Raw genomic sequence first — 26,125 nt, 5'->3', positions numbered from 1 at the left:
CAGCACAGTGGTTAGCACTGTTGATTCGCAGTGCAAGGGTTCCAGGTGTGACTCCTGGTTTGGGTCACTGTCAGTGTGGAGCCTGCACATTCTCCCGGTGTCTGCGTGGGTTTCCGCCGGGCACTCCGGTTTCCTCCCACAAGTCCCAAAAGATGTGCTTATTCGGTGAATTGGACATTCTGAATTCTCCCTCTGTATTCCCAAACAGGCGCCGGAATGTGGCGACTAGGGAATTTCCACAGTAACGTCATTGCAGTGTTAATGTAAGCCTACTTGTGACAATAAAGATTATAAAGTATACATGGAGCTGATGCTTCCTCTCGTGGGGAATTTCAACCGAGAGGTCATGATCTTAGAATAAGAGGTAGCAAGTTAAAAACAGATTTGAAGAGAAACTACTTCTCCCAAAGGATTGTGAATCTGTGGAATTCGCTACCCCAGAGTGTGATGGATGGAGTGACAGTGAGTAAATTCAAGGAGGAGTTAGACAGATTTTTAATTGGTGATGGGTTGAAGGTTTATGGAGAATGCTTTATGGAGAAAGTGGAGTTGAGGCCAGGATGGAATCAGCCATGATCACATTGAAGATGTTTAGGCGCGGGAGGCTACATTTACTACTCCTGCTCCTAGGACATGTGTTCTAGCGAGGAGATGCTCTGGCTGATTTTGCAATCCCGCTCTTGGTCTTTAGCATTGTAGGGAGCAGATGAGGAAAATATCAGCTATGATAGAATGGTGGAGCAGATTTGATGGGCCAAATGGCCTAATTCTGCTCCTGTATCTTATGAACTTATGACTGCAGTAAGAGGTCTTACACCAGGTTAAAGTCCTTACACAGGTTTGTTTCAAATCACTAGCTTTCAGAGCACTGCTCCTTCCTCCTTTAACCTGGTGTTGTAAGACTTCTTACTGTGCTCACCCCAGTTCAATGCCAGCATCTCCATATCCGAACTTATGACTGTACGAAAAGAATACTTTTCACTGTACTTCAGTACATGTGACAATAAAACAAATACAATACAAACAAGTCTTGTTTACCCATCCCCTGTGCTCACTTTCCTTTTAAGAAGTACCAAAAGTTGAAATTTCCCATTCTTCGATTCCTATAGTTGTGATCATCCTGATCTCTGTAATCTCCTCACACACCCCTTCAAGATCTCTACACTAATTTAATTCTGGCCACTACAGCATACCTGATTTATTCGGTCCACCATTACTGGCCTTTTATCATTTGACTGGGCCACAAGCTCTGGAATTTCCTCCTTCAAATTCTCCGACTCTCTCACTCACTTTCCTCCATTAAGATTCTCCTAATATCTCCTCATGTTGCTCAGTGTCAATTGTTATTTTATAACGTTTCTCTGCGATGTGTTAAAATGCTTGATTTTGTCAAGGCACAATAAATACGAATTATTGTCACTGCCCTGGACATGTATCATTGTTCTGCCTCATAAATAAGAATTTGCAACTCAGAGTGAGTCTGTCATGGTGAAACATTCCAAAAATATTGCAATGATGGCGACTGAGCATGCGCTCCGCTGCTGCCCCCAAGACAGACGGTGGATGCGCGCGCGCGCATTGCTGCTCGTGCCCCAAGAACGTTGACGAATGCGCATGCGCAGCCCCTCTAGTACGCGCGAGAGAGATGGCCGCCATTTAGTCTCGTCTGTGAGAAAGCTGCAGGCCCCGCTCAGGTCCCCCCCGATACCGGTAGGTTATTTTTCAGGATTTTCGGTTAAGATAACATGTTTAAGAAGTGTGTACAACGACGCGCCTAATTGAGCTCTCCCTCGGTCCTGCCATTCCCTCCTTTACGGATCATACATCCGAGAAAGAACGCCGCCATTAATCGCACTGCGCATGCTTCACTCGGCCCAGTCCCGCCTCCTTGTTCACTCCGATTGGCTGGAGGACCAGCCGATTCCCACCGGCTTTTCGAATCCACCCCTTCACCCTATTGGTCAGGAGCTGCCGTCAATCATTGCCCTGGCATTGTGAGGTATCAGGTGAGAGGTCAGTGTCGGGAGGCGGGGTTTACAAATCCTCAGTGCTGCCCGAGAGCTGAATGAAACAATGAATGAAAATCGCTTATTGTCACAAGTAGGCTCCAAATGAAGTTACTGTGAAAAGCCCCTAGTCGCCACATTCCGGCGCCTGTTCGGGGAGGCTGGTACGGGAATTGAACCGTGCTGCTGGTCTGCTTTGAAAGCCAGTGATTTAGCCCAGTGTGCTAAACCAGCCCCGATGGACATTCTCCACTCTCACTATCCGCTGCTTCTGGCTCCTCTCCGCAAACAACCTCGTAGAGACCGGGGGGGGGGGAGACACTGATCCAGTGACAATGTCACTGCATTAGTAGAAAAGTCTAATGTAATCCCTCCTGTTCAAAAAGTAGGAAACTAGTTAGTTTAAGCCTGTAGTTGGGAGACTGTTGGAATCCATTATTGAGGAAGTAGTAATTGGACTTTTGGAAAGCCAAACCGCAATCCATCAGAGTCAGTGTGGCAATGAACGGACATCGCGCGACAATCACCAGGCAGGAATGTTCCCTTCCAGTCGGGGCAGCAGTCAAGAGCATTCAGCCTCTGATCTCCGGGTAAGCGTTCTCCAAGGCGGCCTTCAGGACGCGCGACAACGCAGAATCGCCGAGCAGAAGCTTATAGCCAAGTTCCGCACACATTGGTGCGGCCTCAACCGGGACCTGGGATTCATGTCGCATTACATTCATCCCCCGCCATCTGACCTGCGAAATCCTACCAACTGTCCTGGCTTGACACAATTCACACCTCTTTAACCTGGGGTTACCCCATCTCTGGATCTGTAAAGATTTAATCACCTGCTAATGCTCGCATTACAAGCATTGTCTGGCATCTTTGAATTTGTCTATATATATGTTTCTGGAACATACCTCTTCATTCACCTGAGGAAGGAGCAGCGCTCCGAAAGCTAGTGACATCGAAACAAACCTGTTGGACTTTCACCTGATGTTGTAAGACTTTGTAGTGTGGTTTTGTAAAGGGTAAATCGTGTTTGACTCATTTGTTGGAGTTCTTGGAAGATGTAACAAGCCAGGCGGATAATGGGGGTACTGTAGATGTGTTTGGACTTCCAGAATACATTTGATAAGATGGAATTTAACATGCATAAGTGTGAGGTTATCAATTTTGGTCAGAGGAATAAAAAGGCAATTTTATTATCTAAATGGAGAGAAACTTTAGAGGACATTGGTTGGGTGTTGAATAAATATTTCACATCCGTCTCCAGCCAAGAGAATGAGGAGATAGACTTGGAACTCGGGGAGAGAAACTGTGAGGTTCTTGAGCGAATTGACAGAGGGAGTGACAAGACATTGGAAGTGTTGGCAAGCTTAAAAGTGGACAAATCTCCAGGTCTGGATGAATTGTGTCCCAGGATGCTGTGGGAGGTGAGATTGCAGGGGCCCCGACCCAAATTTTTAATTGCTCTTTAGCGACGAGGTCGGTGCTAGAGGACTGCAGATCAGCTAATATGATCCCACTATTTAAGAAAGGTTGTAGAGATAAGCCAGGGAACTAAGTACCAGTGAGTCTCGCATCAGTGGTAGGGAACCTATCGGAGAAAATTCAGAAGGAGAGAATCTATCTCCACTTGAAGAGGCAAGGTTTGATCAGGAATAGTCAGCATGGCTTTGTCAGCGGGAGGTCATGCCTAACAAATTTTGATTGATTGATTGACACCAGGTATGTCGATGGTGGTAGTGATGTAGTTTACATAGATTTCAGCAAAGCCTTTGCCAAGATCCCACATGGGAGACTTTATAAAGAAGACAAATACACATGTGATACAGAGTAACATGATAAGGTGGATTCAAAATTGGCTTGGCTGTAGGAGACAGAGGAAGATGACAGATGGCTGCTTTAGTGTCTGGAAGCCAGTGTCCAGTGGCGTACCACAGGGATCTGCGCTGGGTCCCCTGTTGTTTGTCATTTATATAAACGCCATAGATGACGATGTGTGGGGTAGAATCATTACCTTTATGGATGTCACACAGCTTGGCCTGGTGGTTAACAGTGAGTTTGAGTGTCTTTGGTTATAGGAAGATATAGACAGGATGGTCAAATGGGCAGAAACGTGGCAGATGGAATTTAACCCTGAAAAATGTGAGGTGACACACTTTGGCAGGCGTAATTTGACAACGAAGCATTCAATGAACGGCATGACACTGGGGCGTCTGAGGAACAAAGGGACCGTGGTGTGTTTGTTCTGAGATCCCTGAAGGTGGAAGGACAGGTTAATAGGATGGTGAAAAAGGCATATGGGACACTTGTCCTTTAGCAATTGAGGCATAGATGGGGTCGCAGTGACGTCTCGGACAGTGACGTCAGCCCTCAGACCACCTTCATGTTGAATTTGGCGTCGTCCCCGTCGCCACCTCTGCCGCCCCCGCCCGCGTGCGGCACGAAGTCAACATGGATGTTGTTGTGTTTGATGGGCCCGCTGGCCCGGCTCCAGATGAAGAGTAAAGTGAAGCAGAGCGACACCACGGTGAAGAATGAGGCGAAGCCCATGGTGGTGGCCACCAGCAGCGTGTGGGTGTCGAAGGGATATCCGGGCCGTAGGCCGGCCTTGGCCCGGGAGTCGGAGCGCCCAGCCAGTCCCAGCTCCTGTAGCGAGAGCGGCCGCACCTGTAGCGAGGCCGAGGCCGTGTCGTTGCCGCCGGCGTTGCGGGCCACACAGCGATAGGTGCCGGAGTCCATGCGGCGGACCGAGGTGATCTGCAGGCTGCCGTCTGGCAAGAGGCGGCTGCGGCCCACGGCGGGTCCGGAGAGGAGCGGGGGCGCGGGGGTCAGGCTGGGGTCCGGACGTCCAGGGAGGAGGCCGCGGTCCTCGGGGTTCAGGCCCAGATTTTCAGATACTAGGCCCAGGCCCCCGGGGAGGCTCATCCCCGCCTCGGGGTGGCCCAGCCGCTGGCGCCGTGGGTTGAGCCACAGGATGAGGGGCGGCAGCTGGCCGTCGGCCGAGCAGCGGAGGGTGACTGTCTGGCCCTCTCGGGGCTGCGGCCTCTTGTCGCGGATGCGGGGCCGGCGGCAACTGAAGGTGCTGGCAGGGAGGGAGCCGGCGGCCTCGGGCAGGCGGCGGCCGCGGAGGGACGGCGGGGAGGCGCAGGTGGGCGGCTGGGGGCCCAGGAAGCGGAGGCGGTGGCGCCGGTGGACGATCCAGAGCAGGCGGCAGTCGCAGGCCAGCGGGTTGAGGCCGAGGCCCAGGCTCTGGAGGGAGGCCAGCGAGCGGAAGGCAGCAGCCGGCAAGCTGGCCAACTGATTGGCCGTGACGTCCAGCAGCCGGAAGTAGACGAGGCCGCGGAAGGCGGCGTCATGGATGATGCGCAGACGGCCGCCCACCAATCGCAGCTCCTCCAGGCGGGTTACGTGCTGCAGCATCGCTCCGCGGATGGCACTGATGGGATTATAGGAGAGGTTGAGGAAGCGCAGGTAGGCCTGAGTCCTCAGGCTGGCATAGGGGACAGTGCTGAGGTTGCAGCGGGTGATTGAGAGCCAAACCAAATTGAGGCCCTGGAGGCAATCGGGGCCTAGTTGGGCCAGTGAGGCCCAGGAGTCGATTTCCAGCAGACGGAGGCGGGAGAGGTCCTGGAAGGGGCGGCCGGGCAGGGCGGCGGCCTTGGGGAAGGCCAGCAGGCGGAGGGCGGTCAGGTTGAGGAGGGGGGAGAGGGCAGCACCGGGTGGCCAGGTCAGCGCGGCACCGCGGACGGTGAGTTGGTTGAGGCCGCTGAGGCCGGCCCAGGCTCGCGGGCCGGCCCAGGCCAGCTCGGGGGAGCCCAGGCTGAGGGTGCGCAGGGCGGCCAAGCTGCGGAAGGTGTGGTCGCCGAGCAGCAGCAGCGGGTTGCCAGCCAGCTCCAGGCTGCGCAGGGCGGCCAGGCCGAGGAGGGTTCCGGGCTGCAGGTAGCGCTGTAGGTTGTGGCCGAGGCCCAGGCGCTGCAGCCACCCCAGGGCGCCGGCCTCCAGCTCCCGCAGCCGGTTGTGGCCCAATTCCAGCTCCTCCAGCCGGCGGCTCAGGCCCCGTCCCGGGCCCCAGTCCAGCCACTCCAGCCGGTTGTCACTTAGGTCCAGCGCCCGCGTGCCAGCCGGGATCCCCCGCGGCAGCGACTCCAGCCCCCGGGACGAGCAGCTCACCGTCCGGTTGGGGCTCCAGCAGAGGCAGTCTGAGGGGCAGCCGAGCCCCGTACCCAGGAGGAGGAGCAGGGGGAGGAGAGGAGGCCTCACTGCCAGCAACAACGTCCTGCCCCACGGCCTGTAAAGCAAACAAAACAGGGGGTCAGTGAGGGGAGCTGGACCCCCCAGACACACACCCACGCACAGGACATCTCCCCCACACACAGGACACCTCCCCCAGACACAAACCCCACACAGGATATTGCCCCCAGACACACACCCACACACAGGACACCTCCCCAGACACACACCCCACACAGGACACGTCCCCCACACACAGGACACCTCCCCACACACAGGACACCTCCCCAGACACACACCCCACACAGGACACGTCCCCCACACACACCCACAAACACAAGACACCTCCCCAGACACCTCCTCCCCCAGACACACACCCACACACAGGACACCTCCCCCACACACAGGACACCTCCCCAGACACAGGACACCTCCCAGACACACACCCCACACAGGACACGTCCCCCACACACAGGACACCTCCCCTAGACACACACCCACACACAGGACACCTCCCCACACACAGGACACCTCTCCCACACACAGGACACCTCCCCCACACACAGGACACCTCCCCAGACACACACCCCACACACAGGCCATTGCCCCCAGACACACACCCACACACAGGACACCTCCCCGAGACACCCACCCACACACTGGACACCTCCCCCACACACAGGACACCTCCCCAGACACGCACCCACACACAGGACACCTCCCCAGACACACACCCACACACAGGACACCTCTCCCACACACAGGACACCTCCCCAGACACGCACCCACACACAGGACCCCCCCACACACACAGGACACCTCCCCAAGACATGCACCCACACACAGACCACCTCCTCCAGGCACACGCCCACACACAGGACATTGCCCGCAGACACACACCCACACACAGGACACCTCCCCCTCACACAGGACACCTCCCCCAGACACACATCCACACACAAGACCCCCCCCCTCCCCACACACAGGAAAACTCCCCCCAGACACACGCCCACAGGACATCTCTTTCTCCCCCTCCCTGCCTCCACACACAGGACCCCCCCCACACCCAGATACAGGATGCCCCACCTCCCCCAGACACACGCCTGCGGACACAGGAACACCTTTCCCAAACGCTCACAGGAGCCCTCTCACACACAGGATCCCCGGTGTCCCGAACACCACCAGCACCAACATCGAGGGCCGAAGGGCCTGTACTGTGCTGTAATGTTCCATGTTCCCCGAGGCCTCTAGGACCTCCCTCCTCTGGAATGGACCCCTCCGGAATCCGCCCCCCCCTCCCCCCGCAGCCGCCCCCATGACACAGCCTTGTCCACCTTCCCTCTCAGATCCTCTCCACTACCCTCCACAACCCCCCCCCCCCCAATCATCATCCCCTCTTGTTGCTTCACCTCGCTCCCACAAACGCCTTTGTGTCCTTCCCAAATTTCTATGCAAGGTCGGGCTTCGGGGTACAGAGAGAGATGGGAGGGGTTGAATATATTTGACTGCAAATTGTGATTACCTCATTAGCTTCATATTTCTGGCGAAGAGCTTGAGGGTCTTCTTCGGTCCTGTTTCTGCTGACAGTCCGGGAGCAGCTTTCGCTATACAAGGAGCTACTGTCGGTTGTCAGCTTGTTTTAATGCTGCTGGGATCTGGTTACAGGTTACACACCAGCTGTAGCCTGTGGCTCAGGTTCTGGACGAGGGGCTCGATCGGGTTTCAACATAAACATTGTTCCTCCTGAATATTTAAACATTTGACATGGATAACACAGGTGCAGAAAGAGAAAACACCGGTTCAAAGTGTGAAAAGCTGGAGTGTGACCAACATTGATCTACACAGAGCAACGTGTTAGACAGGGAGTAAAGCTCCATCCTTCTACGCTGTCCCCATCAAACACTCCCAGGACAGGTACAGCACGGGGTTAGATACAGAGTAAAGCTCCCTCTACACTGTCTCCATCAAACACTCCCAGGACAGGTACAACACGGGGTTAGATACAGAGTAAACCTCCCTCTACACTCTCCCCATCAAACACTCCCAGGACAGGTACAGCACGGGGTTAGATACAGAGTAAAGCTCCCTCTAAACTGTCCCCATCAAACACTCCCAGTACAGGTACAGCACAGGGTTAGATACAGAGTAAAGCTCCCTCTGCACTGTCGCCATCAAACACTCCCAGGACAGGTACAGCACGGGGTTAGATACAGAGTAAAGCCCCCTCTACACTGTCCCCAACAAACACTCCCAGGACTGGTACATAGGAAAGGAGCAGGCCATTCAGCCCATTGAGCATGCTCTTCTCTACAATATCATGGCTGATCAGCCACTTCCATGGAAAAATAATTCCAAGTGAAAGTGGTTCTCTGAAAATTAACTCTGTTCACTGGTTAATGATTTGCCGCACACAGAGCCACTGGTTAATGATTTCCCACACACAGAGCCACTGGTTAATGATTTGTCGCACACAGAGCCACTGGTTATTGATTTGCCGCACACAGAGCCACTGGTTAATGATTTGTCGCACACAGAGCCACTGGTTATTGATTTGCCGCACACAGAGCCACTGGTTAATGATTTGCCGCACACACAGCCACTGGTTAATGATTTGCCGCACACCGATCCACTGGTTAATGATTTGCCGCACACAGAGCCACTGGTTAATGAATAGCTGCACATAGAGCCACTGGTTAATGATTTGCCGCACACAGAGCCACTGGTTAATGATTTGCCGCACACAGAGCCACTGGTTAATGATTTGCTGCACACAGAGCCACTGATTAATGATTTGCCGCACACAGAACCACTGGTTAATGATTTGCCGCACACACAGCCACAGGTTAATGATTTGCCGCACACAGAGCCACTGGTTAATGATTTGCCGCACACAGAGCCACTGGTTAATGATTTGCCGCACACAGAGCCACTGGTTAATGATTTGCCGCACACACAGCCACTGGTTAATGATTTGCCGCACACAGAGCCACTGGTTAATGATTTGCCGCACACAGAGCCACTGGTTAATGATTTGCCGCATACACAGCCACTGGTTAATGATTTGCCGCACACAGAGCCACTGGTTAATGATTTCCCGCACAGAGCCACTGGTTAATGATTTCCCACTCCGATTTCCGGCTGAGATTGGCGTTATTGAGTGGAGACGAGCTTAATATACCTCCCCACGGGCCGATTTGAAAGGCAGGCCGGCTTTGGGGGCTTCCTTGATGTGTGGTTTGCGGCGAGGTCCCCATCGGTTCTGTTCCCCGAGGGAAAGGCAGATGGCTGGTCCCAAGGGTGCTCCTTTCCCGGGGACACGGTTCAGATTCACTCCCTTACTCTCTGGTGGGCGCCTTAGTTTCCTGTGGAATATATGAAGAACATCTAAAGCTCATCATTTAAGTATTTCACTGAGGACCAGAACTATGTAAGGAATGACTATGCCTGTATTATTGCAGAGCTGTTAAGAAAGTCAGTAAAAGACAATCTGTTGCTGGGAGTTTGATTCTCTGGTGTCTGATACCACAAGATTCAATGATTAGAGGCAACAAGATGAACAAGGAAACACGTCAAGGCCCAAAATTCCAGCTGGATATTCACAGGAGAAAGTCTTTTATCAAACACCTCGAATGGACAGAACAGAGAAAGATCCCAACTGTAAGAAACTCTCGAATCATTTGTAAATATCTTTCAAATGCTGACAGGTTGCAGCTGTCAGTTTCCATCACATTGAAGGTTAGAGAATGGGTATTCTAGAACTAAAAAACATGAGTTAGATCACAGCTAGAGCACTGAGCACAGTTCTGGTCACCACATTCCAGTACAATCACATTCTTCCTGGAGAGAGTACGGAAGAGGTTTTTCTGGATGTTTCCAGGATTAGGGAATTTTAACAAGAGGAACGATTGGATCGATTGTTTTCTGTGGAACAGAGGAGGCTGAGTGGACATTTAATTGAGGTGTGCAACATTGAGGGTCCCAGATATAGTGGATCAGATGGCAGAAGGACCTATTTCATGAACAAACAGATCAGTAACCTGGGGCCAGAGATTTAAGTATCTGTTGGAAGGATTAGAGGGGAATTGAGGATTTTCTTCACCCGGGGTGGTGGGGATCTGGAACTCTGTCTGAAAGGGAGGTAGAGACAGAAACCCTCATCGTATGTGGAGTTTGTGTGATCTGCAGGCTACAGACCAAGAGGTGGAAAATGGGATTAGACTGGACAAGGAATTTTCAGCCAACACTAGACACAATGGGCTGAATGGCCTCTGTGCTGTAAATGTCTAGGATTCTGTGATGACAAGTGATCCTCCAGTTTTTAATCCAAGACAGACCTCAGCGCAGTCAGTTCCGCCAAATGTTGATGTGATGGATCAAGAGGTGTCAGGTGCCAGGAGCAGTGATTCAAATGGAAATATCAGTAAATCCTGATATAGTTTATCTGTATGTGGTTCCATTTTAATAACTTCTCCTGAATGTGACCCTCACCCAGGTTTCATAGGTTATCATAGAATTTACAGTGCAGAAGGAGGCCATTCGGTCCATCGAGTCTGCATCGACTCTTGGCAAGAGCACCCTACCCAAGCCCACACCTCCACCCTGTCCCTATAACCCAGTAACCCCACCCAACACTAAGGGCAATTTTGGACACGAAGGGCAATTTAGCATGGCCAGTCCACCAGACCTGCACATCTTTGGACTGTGGGAGGAAACCGGAGCACCCGGAGAAAACCCACGCACACACGGGGAGAACGTGCAGACTCCGCACAGACAGTGACCCAAGCCGGGAATCGAACATGGGACCCTTGAGCTGTGAAGCAATTGTGCTAACCACTATGCTACCGTGCTGCCCCCAATAAGAAACAACATCAAAGGGCTCATCTGGGATTTGAACCCGGGACCTCTCACATTTTCATAGAGTACAACCCCTGAAGCGAGAATCTTACCCCTGGACCAACGAGCCAGTTTTGATTTGATTTATTTATAATAATAATCCTCTGTCACAAGTCGGCTTACATTAACACAGCAATGAAGTTACTGTGAAAGCCCCTAGTCGCCACATCCCGACGCCTGTTCGGGAGAATTCAATGTCCAGGGTCAGGGTCCCAGGTTTGATTCCTGGCTTGGGTCACTGTCTATTGGAGGCTACACGTTCTCCCCGTGTCTGCGTTGGTTTCCTCCCACAAGTCCCGAAAGACGTGCTGTTGGGTAATTTGGACATTCTGAATTATCGCTCTGTGTACCCGAACAGGCGCCGGAATGTGGCAACTGGGAGCTTTTCATAGTAACTTCATTGCAGTGTTAATGTAAGCTTACTTGTGACAATACAGATTATTGTTATTATTAAGACGTGACCTTGTTTTTCAGAAGCCATTTGAGAATGTCTAATGGCTCCTTCTCCACCACAGTGATCAGAAACTGAATCTGTTAGGATCCTCAAGCATCTTCCCTGTGATTGTGGGGCCTGTCGTTCCCTGTCTCTGATTTGGAATGTGGGAACTCCGTGAGTTACCTTCCAATCTCAGGAAGCAATCCTTGACTCTTGATCTGTTGATGATGCAGCAAAGACCCAGGCTCCTGTCCCATTTCTTTACACATCCTGGTGTTGATGCTTCAGAAAATCTCTTTGCTTCAAAATATCCTGCATGTTTAGAACATGGACTGAATAACCGACTCCTGTTCCTGTTTCTGATGCCTTGATTCAATCTGAGCCCACAAATCAAAATTGCAGAAAACCAAATTATTGATGAATATTCTGTTGACAAATGGAGTCTCAGAACCATAGAATTCCTTCAGTGCAGAAGGAGGCCAATCGACCAATCAAATTGTTGCCTTTTCTTCTTTTACTCTGTCCTTTCTGTGGCTCAGTTCCAATGATGGCAATCAGTGAGTTTGCCCTTCTTTCTATGTTATCTATATTCTAATGCTTCGCGTCGCCAGGAATCAAATGATACCACCACAAGGTTCAACCGGCTATCGACCAAAGAGCCAAACACCAGTTAGTTAGTTCAAGGTCAAGGCTATTTTATTTACACACAATTAGTCATGCAACATAAACACTACTAGTTAACTACACCTATCGACTATGACAACCTGTACTTGACTTCGGACACCCGGTTTAGGTCAGAGAAACAGTAGCCACTGGTCGATTCTGGATCTATCGAGTCCGAAGGAGTAACTGCTGCTCAGCGGGACTCATCCGTCTGGTAGCGAGCGTTAAACTTGGACTTGCTTCTGGTGTTGTTGCAATTGGAGATGGCCGGACCGGGGTACCAGGTCCAAGAGAGGACGAACATGTGGCAAACTCTTCTTATACTTGGGGGGTTTTCGTGCTCTTTTGGGCGGTCCTTCAGTTTGGACCCTACTAATTGGGTGATCCCTGATCACTCTGTTCGATTCCTAACCAATAAGGTGAATAACCTGTAACTCCAGCATTGTGGGAGCACCTTCACCACACAGACTGCAGCGGGTCAAGAAGGTCAAACATCATCTTCTCCACAGGTAACTGGGGATGGGGAATATTTGCTGCTGGTCTTGTTGGTGAAAGGACAGGGGAGTGGGAGGAGCTGATTTGCTCTGGCAAAGAGAGCCAGCACAAACAGGACGGGCTGAATGGCCTCAATCTGCATTGTAACCGTTCAATGATTCACTGATAAAGAAGCGACGCTGGAGACCAGGGAACAACCTCTGGAACCAATGACCAACCTGATACAAAGCGGCTCTTCATTGATCTGGGAGCTGCGGCCCTGGTCGGTGTAAACGGGGGGAGGGGGGGTCCGCTCAGTTTATTCCCGTGGTTTCCGGAGCCTCTCCGTCCACCCACCGAATCCTCCGCCCCACCATCCCCCCCTTTACCCATTGTGGACCCGTCTGCCCATCACCCGCACTGCGCATGCTTCACTCACAGTCCAGCCCCGCCCCTCACTCACTACCATCGGTTGGAGGACCAGCTGCTCCCATCTGGTCCGCCAGGCCAACCCTCACAATTCCTATTGGTCCGGTACCGCCGCCAATCACTCACTGGGCACTGTCACCGTTCGGGCTGTGCCCGGCGCATCTGCAGTTCAGGTTGTCGCTGACGATGCGAGGAGCGGGAAAGAAATAATCAAGCAACTTTCAGGATTGTAGCCGGGAGCAATAGAAGCTGCGGAGTGAGCCGGGAGGCTTCATAAATACCCCGTGGAGGCTTCAACTCCCGAGGAAAATGTTAACGGTCCAGTCTTAAACAGCACCGAATAGAGTGAGAGCTGAGCGGTGACAGGCCCGGGTTACCGGTCGCCATCTTTACAGAGGACAAGGTGCCTGGACCGGATGGCAACTCTCCCGGATTGACTGACTGGAGTCTCCAGGATTTTATTTCAATCATTTGTGGGAGTCACTGGCTGGGCCAACATTTATTGCCCATCCCTAATTTCCCTTAAACTGAGTGGCTTGCTCAGCCATCTCATAGAACATTACAGCGCAATACAGGCCCTTTGGCCCTCGATGTTGCGCCGACCTGTGAAACCACTCTAAAGCCCATCTACACTATTCCCTTATTGTCCATATGTCTATCCAATGACCATTTGAATGTCCTTAGTGTTGGCGAGTCCACTACTGTAGCAGGCAGGGCATTCCACGCCCTTACTACTCTCTGAGTAAAGAACCTACCTCTGACATCTGTCTTATATCTATCTCCCCTCAATTTAAAGGTATGCCCCCTCGTGCTAGACATCACCATCCGAGGAAAAAGGCTCTCACTGTCCACCCTATCCAATCCTCTGATCATCTTGTATGCCTCAATTAATTCACCTCTCAACCTTCTTCTCTCTAACGAAAACAGCCATAAGTCCCTCAGCCTTTCCTCATAAGATCTTCCCTCCATACCGGCAACATTCTGGTAAATCTCCTCTGCACCCTTTCCAATGCTTCCACATCCTTCCTATAATGCGGCAACCAGAATTGCACGCAATACTCCAAATGCGGCCGCACCAGAGTGTTGTATAGCTGCAACATGACCTCATGGCTCCTAAACTCAATCCCTCTACCAATAAAAGCGAACACACCGTACGCCTTCTTAACAACCCTCTCAACCTGGGTGGCAACTTTCAGGGATCTATGTACATGGACACCGAGATCTCTCTGCTCATCCACACTGCCAAGAATCTTACCATTAGCACAGTACTCAGTCTTCCTGTTATTCCTTCCAAAATGTATCACCTCACACTTTTCTGCATTAAACTGCATTTGCCATCTCTCAGCCCAGCGCTACAGCTTATCTATGTCCCTCTGTAACTTGTAACATCCTTCCGCACTGTCCACAACTCCACCGACTTTAGTGTCATCTGCAAATTTACTCACCCATCCTTCTACGCCCTCCTCCAGGTCATTTATAAAAATGACAAACAGTAGTGGCCCCAAAACAGATCCTTGTGGTACACCACTAGTAACTGGACTCCAGTCTGAACATTTCCCATCAACCACCACCCTTTGTCTTCTTCCAGCTAGCCAATTTCTGATCCAAACTGCTAAATCACCCTGAATCCCAGGCCTCCGTATTTTCTGCAGTAGCCTACCTTGGGGAACCTTATCAAACGCTTTACTGAAATCCATATGCACCGCATCAACTGCTTTACCCTCATCCACCTGTTTGGTCACCTTCTCAAAGAACTCTACAAGGTGTGTGAGGCACGACCTACCCTTCACAAAACCATGTTGACTATCTCTAATCAAATTATTCCTTTCCAGATGATTATACATCCTATCTCTTCGAAACCTTTCCAAGATTTTTCCCACAACAGAAGTAAGGCTCACTGGTCTATAGTTACCGGGGTTATCTCTACTCCCCTTCTTGAACAAGGGGACAACATTTGCTATCCTCCAGTCTTCTGGCACTATTCCTGCAGACAAAGATGACTTAAAGATCAAGGCCAAAGGCTCAGCAATCTCCTCCCTAGCTTCCCAGAGAATTCTAGGACAAATCCCATCCGGCCCAGGTGACTTATCTATTTTCACACTTTCCAGAATTGCTAACACCTCTTCCTTATGAACCTCAAGCCCTTCTAGTCTCGTAGCCTGAAACTCAGTATTCTCCTCGACAACATTGTCTTTTTCCTGTGTGAATACTGACGAAAAATATTCATTTAGCACCTCTCCTATCTCCTCGGACTCCAAGCACAACTTCCCACTACTGTCCTTGACTGGCCCTACACGTACCCTAGTCATTCTTTTATTCCTGACATATCTATAGAAAGCTTTAGGGTTATCCTTGATCTTACCTGCCAAAGACTTCTCATGTCCCCTCCTGGCTCTTCTTAGCTCTCTCTTTAGGTCCTTCCTAGCTAACCTGTAACTCTCGAGCGCCCTAACTGAACCTTCATGTCTCATCTTTACACAAGCCTCCTTCTTCCTCTTGACAATTGTTTCGACTGCTTTAGTAAACCACGGTTCTCTCACTCGACCACTTCCTCCCTGACTGGTACATACTTATCAAGGACACGCAGTAGCTGTTCCTTCAACAAGCTCCACATTTCCATTGTGCCCATCCCCTGCAGTTTTTCCCTCCATCCGATGTATCCTAAGTCTTGCCCCATCGCATCATAATTGCCTTTCCCCAGATATAACTCTTGCCCTGCGGTATATACCTATCCCTTTCCATCACAAAAGTAAACCTAATCGAATTGTGCTCACCTACCTTCAAATCTAACACCTGTCGTGGTTCATTACCCAGTACCAAATCCAATATGGCCTCGCCTCTCGTTGGCCTATCTACATACTGTATCAGGAAACCCTCCTGCACACATTGGACAAAAACGGACCCATCTAATTTACTCGAACTATAGCGTTTCCAGTCAATATTTGGAAAGTTAAAGTCCCCCATAACAACTACCCTGTTGCTTTCGCTCCTATCCAGAATCATCTTTGCAATCCTCTCCTCTACATCTCTGGAACTTTTCGGGGGCCTATAGAAAACCCCTAGCAGGGTGACCTCTCCTTTCCTGTTTCTAACCTCAGCCCCTACTACCTCAGTAGATGAGTCCTTATCAAACGTCCTTTCTGCCACCGTAATACTGTCCTTGACTAACAATGCCACCCCTCCCCCTCTTTTACCACCTTCCCTGAGCTTACTGAAATATCTAAATCCCGGCACCTGCAACAACCATTCCTGTCCCTGCTCTATCCATGTCTCCGAAATGGCCACAACATCGAAGTCCCAGGTACCAACCCATGCCGCAAGTTCACCCACCTTATTCCGGATGCTCCTGGCATTGAAGAAGACACATAGAACATAGAACAATACAACGCAGTACAGGCCCTTCAGCCCACGATGTTGCACCGAAACAAAAGCCATCTAACCTACACTATGCCATTATCATCGATATGTTTATCCAATAAACTTTTAAATGCCCTCAATGTTGGCGAGTTCACTACTGTCGCAGGTAGGGCATTCCACGGCCTCACTATTTGCGTAAAGAACCTACCTCTGACCTCTGTCCTATATCTATTACCCCTCAGTTTAAAGCTATGTCCCCTCGTGCCAGCCATTTCCATCCGCGGGAGAAGGCTCTCACTGTCCACCCTATCCAACCCCCTGATCATTTTGTATGCCTCTATTAAGTCTTCTCTTAACCTTCTTCTCTCCAACGAAAACAACCTCAAGTCCATCAGCCTTTCCTCATAAGATTTTCCCTCCATACCAGGCAACATCCTGGTAAATCTCCTCTGCACCCGCTCCAAAGCCTCCACGTCCTTCCTATAATGCGGTGACCAGAACTGTACGCAATACTCCAAATGCGGCCGTACCAGAGTTCTGTACAGCTGCAACATGACCTCCTGACTCCGGAACTCAATCCCTCTACCAATAAAGGCCAACACTCCATAGGCCTTCTTCACAACCCTATCAACCTGGGTGGCAACTTTCAGGGATCTATGTACATGGACACCTAGATCCCTTTGCTCATCCACACTTTCAAGAACTTTATCATGAGCCAAATATTCCGCATTCCTGTTATTCCTTCCAAAGTGAATCACCTCACACTTCTCTACATTAAACTCCATTTGCCACCTCTCAGCCCAGCTCTGCAGCTTATCTATATCCCTCTGTAACCTGCTACATCCTTCCACACTATCGACAACACCACCGACTTTAGTATCGTCTGCAAATTTACTCACCCACCCTTCTGCGCCTTCCTCTAGGTCATTGATAAAAATGACAAACAGCAACGGCCCCAGAACAGATCCTTGTGGTACTCCACTTGTGACTGAACTCCATTCTGAACATTTCCCATCAACCACCACCCTCAGTCTTCTTTCAGCTAGCCAATTTCTGATCCACATCTCTAAATCACCCTCAATCCCCAGCCTCCGTATTTTCTGCAATAGCCTACCGTGGGGAACCTTATCAAACGCTTTGCTGAAATCCATATACACCACATCAACTGCTCTACCCTCGTCTACCTGTTCAGTCACCTTCTCAAAGAACTCGATAAGGTTTGTGAGGCATGACCTACCCTTCACAAAGCCATGCTGACTATCCCTGATCATATTATTCCTATCTAGATGATTATAAATCTTGTCTCTTATAATCCCCTCCAAGACTTTACCCACTACAGACGTGAGGCTCACCGGTCTATAGTTGCCGGGGTTGTCTCTGCTCCCCTTTTTGAACAAAAAACACACTTTTGAACAAAAAACACACTTTAAACCACCTTCCTGCTTGCCGGTACACTCCTGCAACTTTGAAACCCTACTCATGACCTCACTACTCTCAACCTCCTGTATACTGGAGCTATAATTCAGGTTCCCAAGCTCCTGCTGAACTAGTTTAAACCCTCCCGAAGAGCATTAGCAAATTTCCCCCCCAGAATATTGGTACCCCTCTGGTCCAGGTGCAGACCATCGCGTTTGTAGTGGTCCCACTGACCCCAGAATGAGCCCTAATTATCCAGAAATCTGAAACCCTCCCTCCTGAACCATCCCTGTAGCCACGTGTTCAACTCCTCTCTCTCCCTATTCCTCGTCTCGCTATCACATGGCACGGGTACCAACCCAGAGATAATAACTCTGTTTGTCCTAGATCTAAGTTTCCACCCTAGCTCCCTGAATTCCTGCCTTACATCCCCATCCCTTTTACTACCTATGTTGTTGGTACCTATGTGGACCACGACTTGGGGCTGCTCCCCCTCCCACTTAAGGATCCCGAAAACACGATCCGAGACATCACGCACCCTGGCACCTGGGAGGCAACACACCAACCGTGAGTCTCTCTCGTTCCCACAGAATCTCCTATCTATCCCCCTAACTATGGAGTCTCCAATGACTAATGCTCTACTCCTCTCCTCCCTTCCCTTCTGAGCAACAGGGACAGACTCTGTGCCAGAGACCTGTACCCCATGGCTTAACCCTGGTAAGTTCCCCCCCCCCCCCCCCCCCCCCAACAGTATCCAAAGCGGTATACTTGTTACTAAGGGGAACGGGCCACAGGGGATCCCTGTACTGACTGCTTCCTCCCAGCCCCTCTCACCGTCACCCATCTATCTTTATTCTTCGGAGTAACTACATCCCTGAAGCTTCTATCTTTGACCAACTCTGCCTCCCGAATGATCCGAAGTTCATCCAACTCCAGCTCCAGTTCCCTAACGTGGTTTCTGAGGAGCTGGAGATGGGTGCACTTCCCACAGATGAAGTCAGCAGGGACACTGACGGCGTCCCTCACCTCAAACATTCTGCAGGAGGAACATTGCACTACCTTCCCTGTCATCCCTCTAGATAAAAAAAGGAAAGAAAGAGCTTACCTGTTATTCACTCCCCTTCTCAGCAAGCACTCACTCAGCAACCTCTGTGCCCCGCACGATAACACATGAGGGAAAATAAATAAAAACTACTTACCAGTCACCAGCCAATTCCTTACCTGCAGGCTGTGACATCACGGTTCAACTTTCCACTTCTACCTGCCCTCGAGCCTTCCTCTTGATCCTTACAGCGGTTCGTTTTTTTGGTTAGAGGAGGGGGTAGGGAGGGAAACACTGAAGAAATGTTTCAGGTTTAAGTGTCACTTGACAAGAGCTCCTCCACAAACCACCTCAAAGTTAGGGTGAGCACACAGACGTATGCTAATTTCCCCTGCAACGGTCAATCAGCAGCTCCGCTGTACTGCCCTCTGCTGGATGCTTGTCTTCACTTGAACAGCTACGGTCTCTTGTTCAGGTACGCCTCCAAGTTAGGGTGAGCACACGGACATATGCAAATCTCCCCTGCAACGGCCAATCAGCAGCTCCGCTCTACTATCCTCTGCTGGATGCTTGTCTTCACTTGAACAGCTAGGGTCTCTTGTTCAGGTACGTCTCCAAGTTAGGGTGAGCGCACGGACGTATGCAAATTTCCACTGCAACGGCCAATCAGCAGCTCCGCTCTACTGCCCTCTGCTGGATGCCCGTCTTCACTTGAACAGCTAGGCTCTCTTGTTCAGGTACGCCTCCAGGTTAGGGTGAGCACACGGACATATGCAAATTCCCCCTGCAACGGCCAATCAGCAGCTCCGTTCTACTGCCCTCTGCTGGATGCTTGTCTTCACTTGAACAGCTAGGGTCTCTTGCTCAGGTACGCCTCCAAGTTAGGGTGAGCACATGGACGTATGCAAATTTCCCCAGCAACGGCCAATCAGCAGCTCCGCTCTACTGCCCTCTGCTGGATGCTTGTCTTCACTGGAACAGCTCGGGTCTCTTGTTCAGGTACGGCTCCAAGTTAGGGTGAGCACACGGACGTATGCAAATTCCCCCAGCAACGGCCAATCAGCAGGTCCGCTCTACTACCCTCTGCTGGATCCTACTGCCCTCTGCTGGATCTCGGAGGGCATTTAAAGAGTCAACCACATTGCTGTGGTTTGGAATCGTGTCGGCCAGACCAGGTAAGGATGGCAGATTTTCTTTTATGTTCATTCACGGGATGTGGGTGTCGCTGGCTGGGCCAGCATCACTAATTGCCCTTGAACTGAGTGCATCGCAGAGAGCATTTTAAGAGTCAGCTGACTGTGGATCTGGAGTCACATGTAGGCCAGACAGAGATTTCCTTCACTGAAGGACATGAGTGAACCAACAAGCGACAATGGTTTCATGGTCATCAGTAAACTTTCAATCAATTCAAATGTTACCGTCTGTCTTGGTGAGCCTGCTCCTTACACACAAACTGGGAGTCGGCCCCTCGAGCCTGCACCTTACACACAAACTAGGAGTCGGCCCCTTGAGCCTGCACCTTACACACAAACTGGGAGTCGGCCCCTCGAGCCTGCTCCTTACACACAAACTAGGAGTCGGCCCCTCGAGCCTGCACCTTACACACAAACTGGGAGTCGGCCCCTCGAGCCTGCTCCTTACACACAAACTGGGAGTCGGCCCCTCGAGCCTGCTCCTTACACACAAACTAGGAGTCGGCCCCTCGAGCCTGCACCTTACACACAAACTGGGAGTCGGCCCCTCGAGCCTGCTCCTTACACACAAACTAGGAGTCGGCCCCTCGAGCCTGCACCTTACACACAAACTGGGAGTCGGCCCCTCGAGCCTGCTCCTTACACAAACTGGGAGTCGTCCCCTCAGGTCTGCTCCAGTATTCAATAAGTTTGCGGCTGATCGAATTTAAAAAAAATAATTTTGAATACCTATTTCTTTTATTTTCTCATATTGTTCCCTTAAATTTAAAGTACCCAATTCTTTACTTATTCCCAATTAAAAGGCAATTTATTGTGGCTAATTTACCTACCCGGCACATCTTTGGGTTGTGAGGGTGAGACCCACGCAGACATGGGGAGAATGTGCAAACTCTACCTGGACAGTGACTCGGGGCTGTGATCGGACCCATGAGGCAGCAGTGCTAACCACTGCGCCACCGTGCTGCCCCATTGGCAGATCTAATTTTAACCTCAATTCCACATTCTGGCCAACACCGATAACCTTTCACCTCCTTGCTTATCAAGAATCTATCCAGCTCTGCCTTAAAAATATCCAAGGACACTGCTTCCACTGCCTTTTAAAGATGTGTTCCAAAGTCATAGAATCTCTACAGTGCAGATTGACCCCATTCAGCCCATCGAGTCCGCATCAACCCTCCGAAAGAGCTACCCACCCCACCCTCATAATCCCACCCAACGTGCACATTGTTGGAGACTCAGGGCCATTTAAGCATGGCCAATCCAGCAAACCTGCAGACCTTTGAACTGTGGGAGGAAATCGGATCACCCGGAGGAAACCCACACAGATACAGGGAGAACGTGTAAACGCCACACAGTCACCCAGGGTCGGAATTGAACCCGGGACCAGAAGAGAAAATGCAGGAAAATCTCAGCAGGTCTGGCAGCATCAGTGGGGAGAGAAAGGAGCTCACATTTCGATTCCAGATGACTCTTTGTCAAAGCTAAAAGACAGAGAAAGTGGGAGATATTTATACTGTAGGTGAGGGAATGAAAGATGAGTCATAGACTGGGTCCCTGGTGCTGTGAGGCAACAATGCTAACCACTGTGCCACACCCTGTCCTACAACCCTCAAGAGAAAAAATATCCTTATCCCCATCTGAAATGGGTGGCCCTTTATTTTGCAACAGTAACCCCCCTGTTCTAGATTCTCCCACAAGAGGAAACATTCTCACCACATCCATCCTGTCAAGACCCCTCAGCATCTTATATAGTTCAATCCAGGTTTTACCCAAAACTTTACATCTGTGTCCCGACTGCTTGTACGATCAGTGAATAGAAACAGTTTCTTTGCCCACCCGATGGAAATCTGGCCTAAGGTTTTGTCCCTGAATCAAGTCGCCCTCAACCTCCTTTGCTGGAACCATCTGATAAATCTCCTCTGCACCTTCTCCAAGAATTTTCACATTCTTCCTGACGAGTGGTGACCAGAGCTTTATAAAGATTCAGAGAATAGAAGTAGAACCATAGAATTCCCACAGAGCAGGAGGCCATTCGGCCCATCAAGTCTGCACCGATTCTCTGAAAGGGCACCCTGCCTAGGCCCACACCCCTACCCTGACCTTGTAACCCCATAGCCCCACCGAACCTGCACATTCCTGGACACGAAGGGGAAATTTATCAAGGCCAATCCACCTAACTTGCCCTTCTTCAGACTGTGGGAGGAAACCTGAGCACCGGGTGGAAACCCATGCAGTCACTGGGAGAAAGTGCAAGCTCCACACACACAGTTGCCAAGGCCGGAATTGAACCCGGGTCCCTGGCACTGTGAGGCAGCAGTGCTAATCACTGTGTCACCGGAAGCCTGGCTTCCCTGTTTCGGAATCAATATTACTGTTTATGAAGCTCAAGATCGAATTTGCTTTGCCATCTATTCTCTTTAATATGTCGTGTAGATATACAAAATCCCTCTTCACCTCTTTCTCTCTCCTCCCAAAGGGGCCAGTTGGGTGTTTATAGTCACTTTTGTTCCCAGTGCCGGCCCCACAAATGGCCAGATTCATTCAGCTCAATTTCACAACCTACCTTTGTGTTTTTGTGGGTTCTTTCTCACTCTATTTTCTGTTTTGAATCAGTTTCACCGGGTGTTCGAAGGAAAGGCTTCAACGTCCGGAAACACAAACCAAGCATCACATCAGGATCTGACAGAGCCTCAATTTATCATATCCTGAATATGGAAGGAAAAAGCATCGTTCACAGTGGGGAGAAACCGGACACGTCATCAGGCCTCACATGCCACAAATGCAGTCACACGGAGAAGAAACCGTGGAAATGTGCGGACTGTGGGAAAGGATTCACTTACCCATCCCAGCTGGAAATTCATCGACGCAGTCACACTGGGGAGAGACCATTCACCTGCTCCAAGTGTGGGAAGAGATTCACTCAGTCATCCAGCCTGTCCACACACCAGCAAATACACACTGGGCAGAGACTGTTCACCTGCTCCATGTGTGGGAAGGCATTCAGTGATGCATCCAACCTGCTGAGACACCAGCCAGTTCACACTGGGGAGAGGCCGTTCACCTGCTCTCAGTGTGGGAAGGGATTCACTCAGTTGTCCACTCTGTCCGGACACCAGCAAGTTCACACTGGGGAGAGACCATTCACCTGCTCCAAGTGTGGGAAGGCATTCAGTGATACATCCAACCTGCTGAAACACAAGCGAGTTCACACTGGGGAGAGACCGTTCACCTGTTCAGAGTGTGGGAAGGGATTCACTCAGTCATCCAACCTGCAGAATCACCAGCGAATTCACACTGGGGAGAGGCCATTTGCCTGCGCTCAGTGTGGGAAGAGATTCACTCGATCATATGACCTGCAGAGCCACCAGCGAGTTCACACTGGGGAGAGACCATTCACCTGCTCCGAGTGTGGGAAGGGATTCACTCGGTCATCCCACCTGCTGATTCACCAGCGAATTCACACTGGGGAGAGGCCGTTCACCTGCTCTCAGTGTGGGAAGGGATTCATTCAGTTGTCCACTCTGTCCGGACACCAGCAAGTTCACACTGGGGAGAGACCATTCACCTGCTCCAAGTGTGGGAAGTCTTTCACTCGGTCATCCCACTTGCTGAGACACGAGCGAGTTCACACTGGGGAGAAGCCATTCGCCTGCTCAGAGTGTGGGAAGGGATTCACTCAGTCATCCAACCTGCAGCAGCATCAACGAGGCCACAAGTAACCACAGTGAATGATTTTGTTGTTAATTCCACATTCAGGACTGAACTATGTTCATTTCTGCTGATAACAAACTCCAGCCCATTTACAGGGGCTAATATTCTAGCTAAAAGTCAAATAAATTAGATTGGTGTTAAATACACAGTGTGTTGAAACTTTCCAATATCTCTGACACAAGTTAGTTCCTTTTGAAGTACTCTCGCTCTCCCCTGTCTCTTCCATCCTCGCCTCCAACAAGAAGTGTGAGGAGCTTGTGGAGCTTCTTTGTGACTGAGATTGTGTAAATCCGATCAACTGCCTCTGCTGCTGAGAGTTTGGCTGATGATCGATAAATGAGAGTTTGGCTGATGATCGATAAATGAGAGTTTGGCTCAAGATGGATTGGAACTTTATGGGAAAAACAAAATGTTAGGTAAAGCTTTGTGTGAAGAAATGTCAAGACAGGCTTCTGGTAGCAAAAATGTATCACTTGTTTTTGAACCAGACAAACTGCAATAACGGCCTTGGGAATGGGTGCACTAGGCTTAAAGATAATTATAATTGAGGGGGCTGAATTATAATTGAGCTGAGAGCACAGATAGGAATGCGAGGGAGCTGCCCTCAGAAATGAACCAAAAATGTATAAATCCTGCTGTTAGATGTATTGACTTTGGCTTGCTATTGTGACTCTCGAGACACAGTGGTTTTAGCCCCGGCCGAGAAATAAACATGTTAAAGTTACGAGGTGTTCGACTGATCATTTCATCCGGACTGGCTGCAAAAGAATCCTCATCTGGTGTCAGAAGTGGGATTTCACAGGAGCCTTCCTGGAACCTGACGGCGTAACAGACTGATCGCATTCGGACGCTGAGGAGGGACTTGCGCACCAAACGTGAGTACTCTTGTTACCACTTTGGTTTCCCCCTCTGCTGTCCCGAGTGTGGCCACGCCCTGCTGTTCGGTTTCGGTGGAGACTCTGACGAAATCAAAGCAGTCCGGCGAACCCGTTACGAAGAAGGGTTGGTGTTATCAAGTTCCCTGGAAAGGTTGGACCTTCCTAAAGTACCGGGTTGGAAACCCTGGGAGGTTAGAGTCCTCCCTAAACAGTCCAGGGTTTGGAGTCCCTGGGAGGTTAAAGTCCTCCCTAGAATCCTGGGTTTGAGTCCCTGGGAGGTGAGAGTCCTCCCTAAAGTACCAGGGTTGGAATCCCTAGAGGGTTAGACCTTCTTAAACCGGGTTGGTGCTATAGGTTCCCTAGAATGTTGGACCTTCTTAAAGTACTGGGTTTGAGGCCCTGGAGGATTGGATCTCCTAAAGTCCCTTAAGTACCGGGTTGGAGTCCCTGGGAGGTTAAAATCCTTCCTAAAGAACTGGGTTGGAAACCTTGGGGGGTTAGAGTCCTTCCCCTAAATAGTCCGAGTTGGAGTACCAGGGCTCCTTAAATCTCTGGGTAGGTAAATGAGTGATGATGATCCTTCGGGTTGCCTAATACCTTCACGATAAAAGGTGATTTTCGATAAATAAGTATATCAACCGGTGTCTAGACTTTTTCGACACTTCGGTTGATCAGATTGAATATTACGGAGAACGGATAACTCTGTCCAAATTATATAATTAAGGGTGCGGATAACACCTAAAGGAAACATAATAAACAGGGCTTGATCATTGCGTGCCCTGTCGGAACATTCAAACAATTTCTTAAATCTGTTAGTTCTGTCTTTAATTCCCTGAGTCTGTCTGTCTGTTAGTTCTGTCTTTGATTCCCTGTCAGTCTGTTTAAATCAGTCTTCTCTTTCTCTCTCTTTTCATGTTTCATTTCCAGACTTTGACCTTCTAAAAATCACTTTCGAACTGTTTGATTTAGCCTTTTGATTGGGCAATGGGGCAGGATAACCCTATTTAAATTCTTGATTGAATAGGCGATTTAGGATCGCTACCAAAATTAAATAGGAAACCACAAGGATCATACGAGGATAGGAGACAATGGGTAATACTTCAGATAGCACAGCTGATAGTGGAAGCGCGCTTCAAACTCTTTGTGAACAGTATCCGAAACATTTTCAGCAGCTGCGGCAGTTCTCGGGAGAATTGCATAAAAATTTGGGAAAGGGGAAATGGCCCCTGGGAGGATCAAAAGATTTGCCTACGGTTATAGAGGGACAGCAGATTATTTGGCAACATAACCGTAGCTCCACAGCTAAGAAATTGATTGAGTTATGGCGGGAGTACTGCCAAAAAATTAATTAAAAGATGCATCTTTATTGGCTAATTGGCAGGCTAACGCTTTAAAATTGGTTACTG

The 26,125-nt window shown here is 50.2% G+C and overlaps 3 protein-coding genes across 5 annotated transcripts in view; 1 reads left to right on the top strand and 2 right to left on the bottom strand.

Annotated features, from left to right (window-relative positions):
* Window positions 1-26,125, bottom strand: part of LOC140418371 (uncharacterized) — a 294,193-nt gene that overhangs the window by 174,033 nt on the left and 94,035 nt on the right. The gene's annotated exons all lie outside the window — the stretch shown is intronic.
* Window positions 1,613-24,565, top strand: LOC140418369 (uncharacterized). Of its 3 annotated transcripts, none has more exons than XM_072501834.1 (2): window positions 1,613-1,710; window positions 22,744-24,565. In XM_072501834.1, the coding sequence occupies exon 2, from the start codon at window positions 22,842-22,844 to the stop codon at window positions 23,847-23,849; it is 1,008 nt and encodes a 335-aa protein (XP_072357935.1). In that variant the 5' UTR covers window positions 1,613-1,710; window positions 22,744-22,841; the 3' UTR covers window positions 23,850-24,565. The 3 variants fall into 3 exon arrangements, with proteins under 3 accessions (XP_072357935.1, XP_072357936.1, XP_072357934.1); XM_072501835.1 differs by lacking the exon at window positions 1,613-1,710 and adding an exon at window positions 9,812-9,884; XM_072501833.1 differs by lacking the exon at window positions 1,613-1,710 and adding an exon at window positions 18,646-20,112.
* LOC140422607 (leucine-rich repeat and immunoglobulin-like domain-containing nogo receptor-interacting protein 1) lies at window positions 4,368-7,763 on the bottom strand. The gene is made up of 2 exons (XM_072507614.1): window positions 7,750-7,763; window positions 4,368-6,285 (listed from the first exon to the last, which is right to left on the bottom strand). The coding sequence occupies exons 1-2, from the start codon at window positions 7,761-7,763 to the stop codon at window positions 4,368-4,370; spliced, it is 1,932 nt and encodes a 643-aa protein (XP_072363715.1).

This window comes from Scyliorhinus torazame, chromosome 5 (genome assembly GCF_047496885.1).
Source record: "Scyliorhinus torazame isolate Kashiwa2021f chromosome 5, sScyTor2.1, whole genome shotgun sequence".
NCBI classification, from domain to species: domain Eukaryota; kingdom Metazoa; phylum Chordata; class Chondrichthyes; order Carcharhiniformes; family Scyliorhinidae; genus Scyliorhinus; species Scyliorhinus torazame.
The sequence above is the reverse complement of the archived record's forward strand: the minus strand, read 5'-3'. Positions and strand labels throughout refer to the sequence as shown.

Coding starts and splice junctions, on each gene's coding strand:
- LOC140418369 (XM_072501833.1), top strand. CDS start 19,971: ATGCAAATTCCCCCAGCAACGGCCAATCAGCAGGTCCGCTCTACTACC. Junction 20,113..22,743: donor AATCGTGTCGGCCAGACCAG/GTAAGGATGGCA, acceptor GTTTTGAATCAG/TTTCACCGGGTGTTCGAAGG.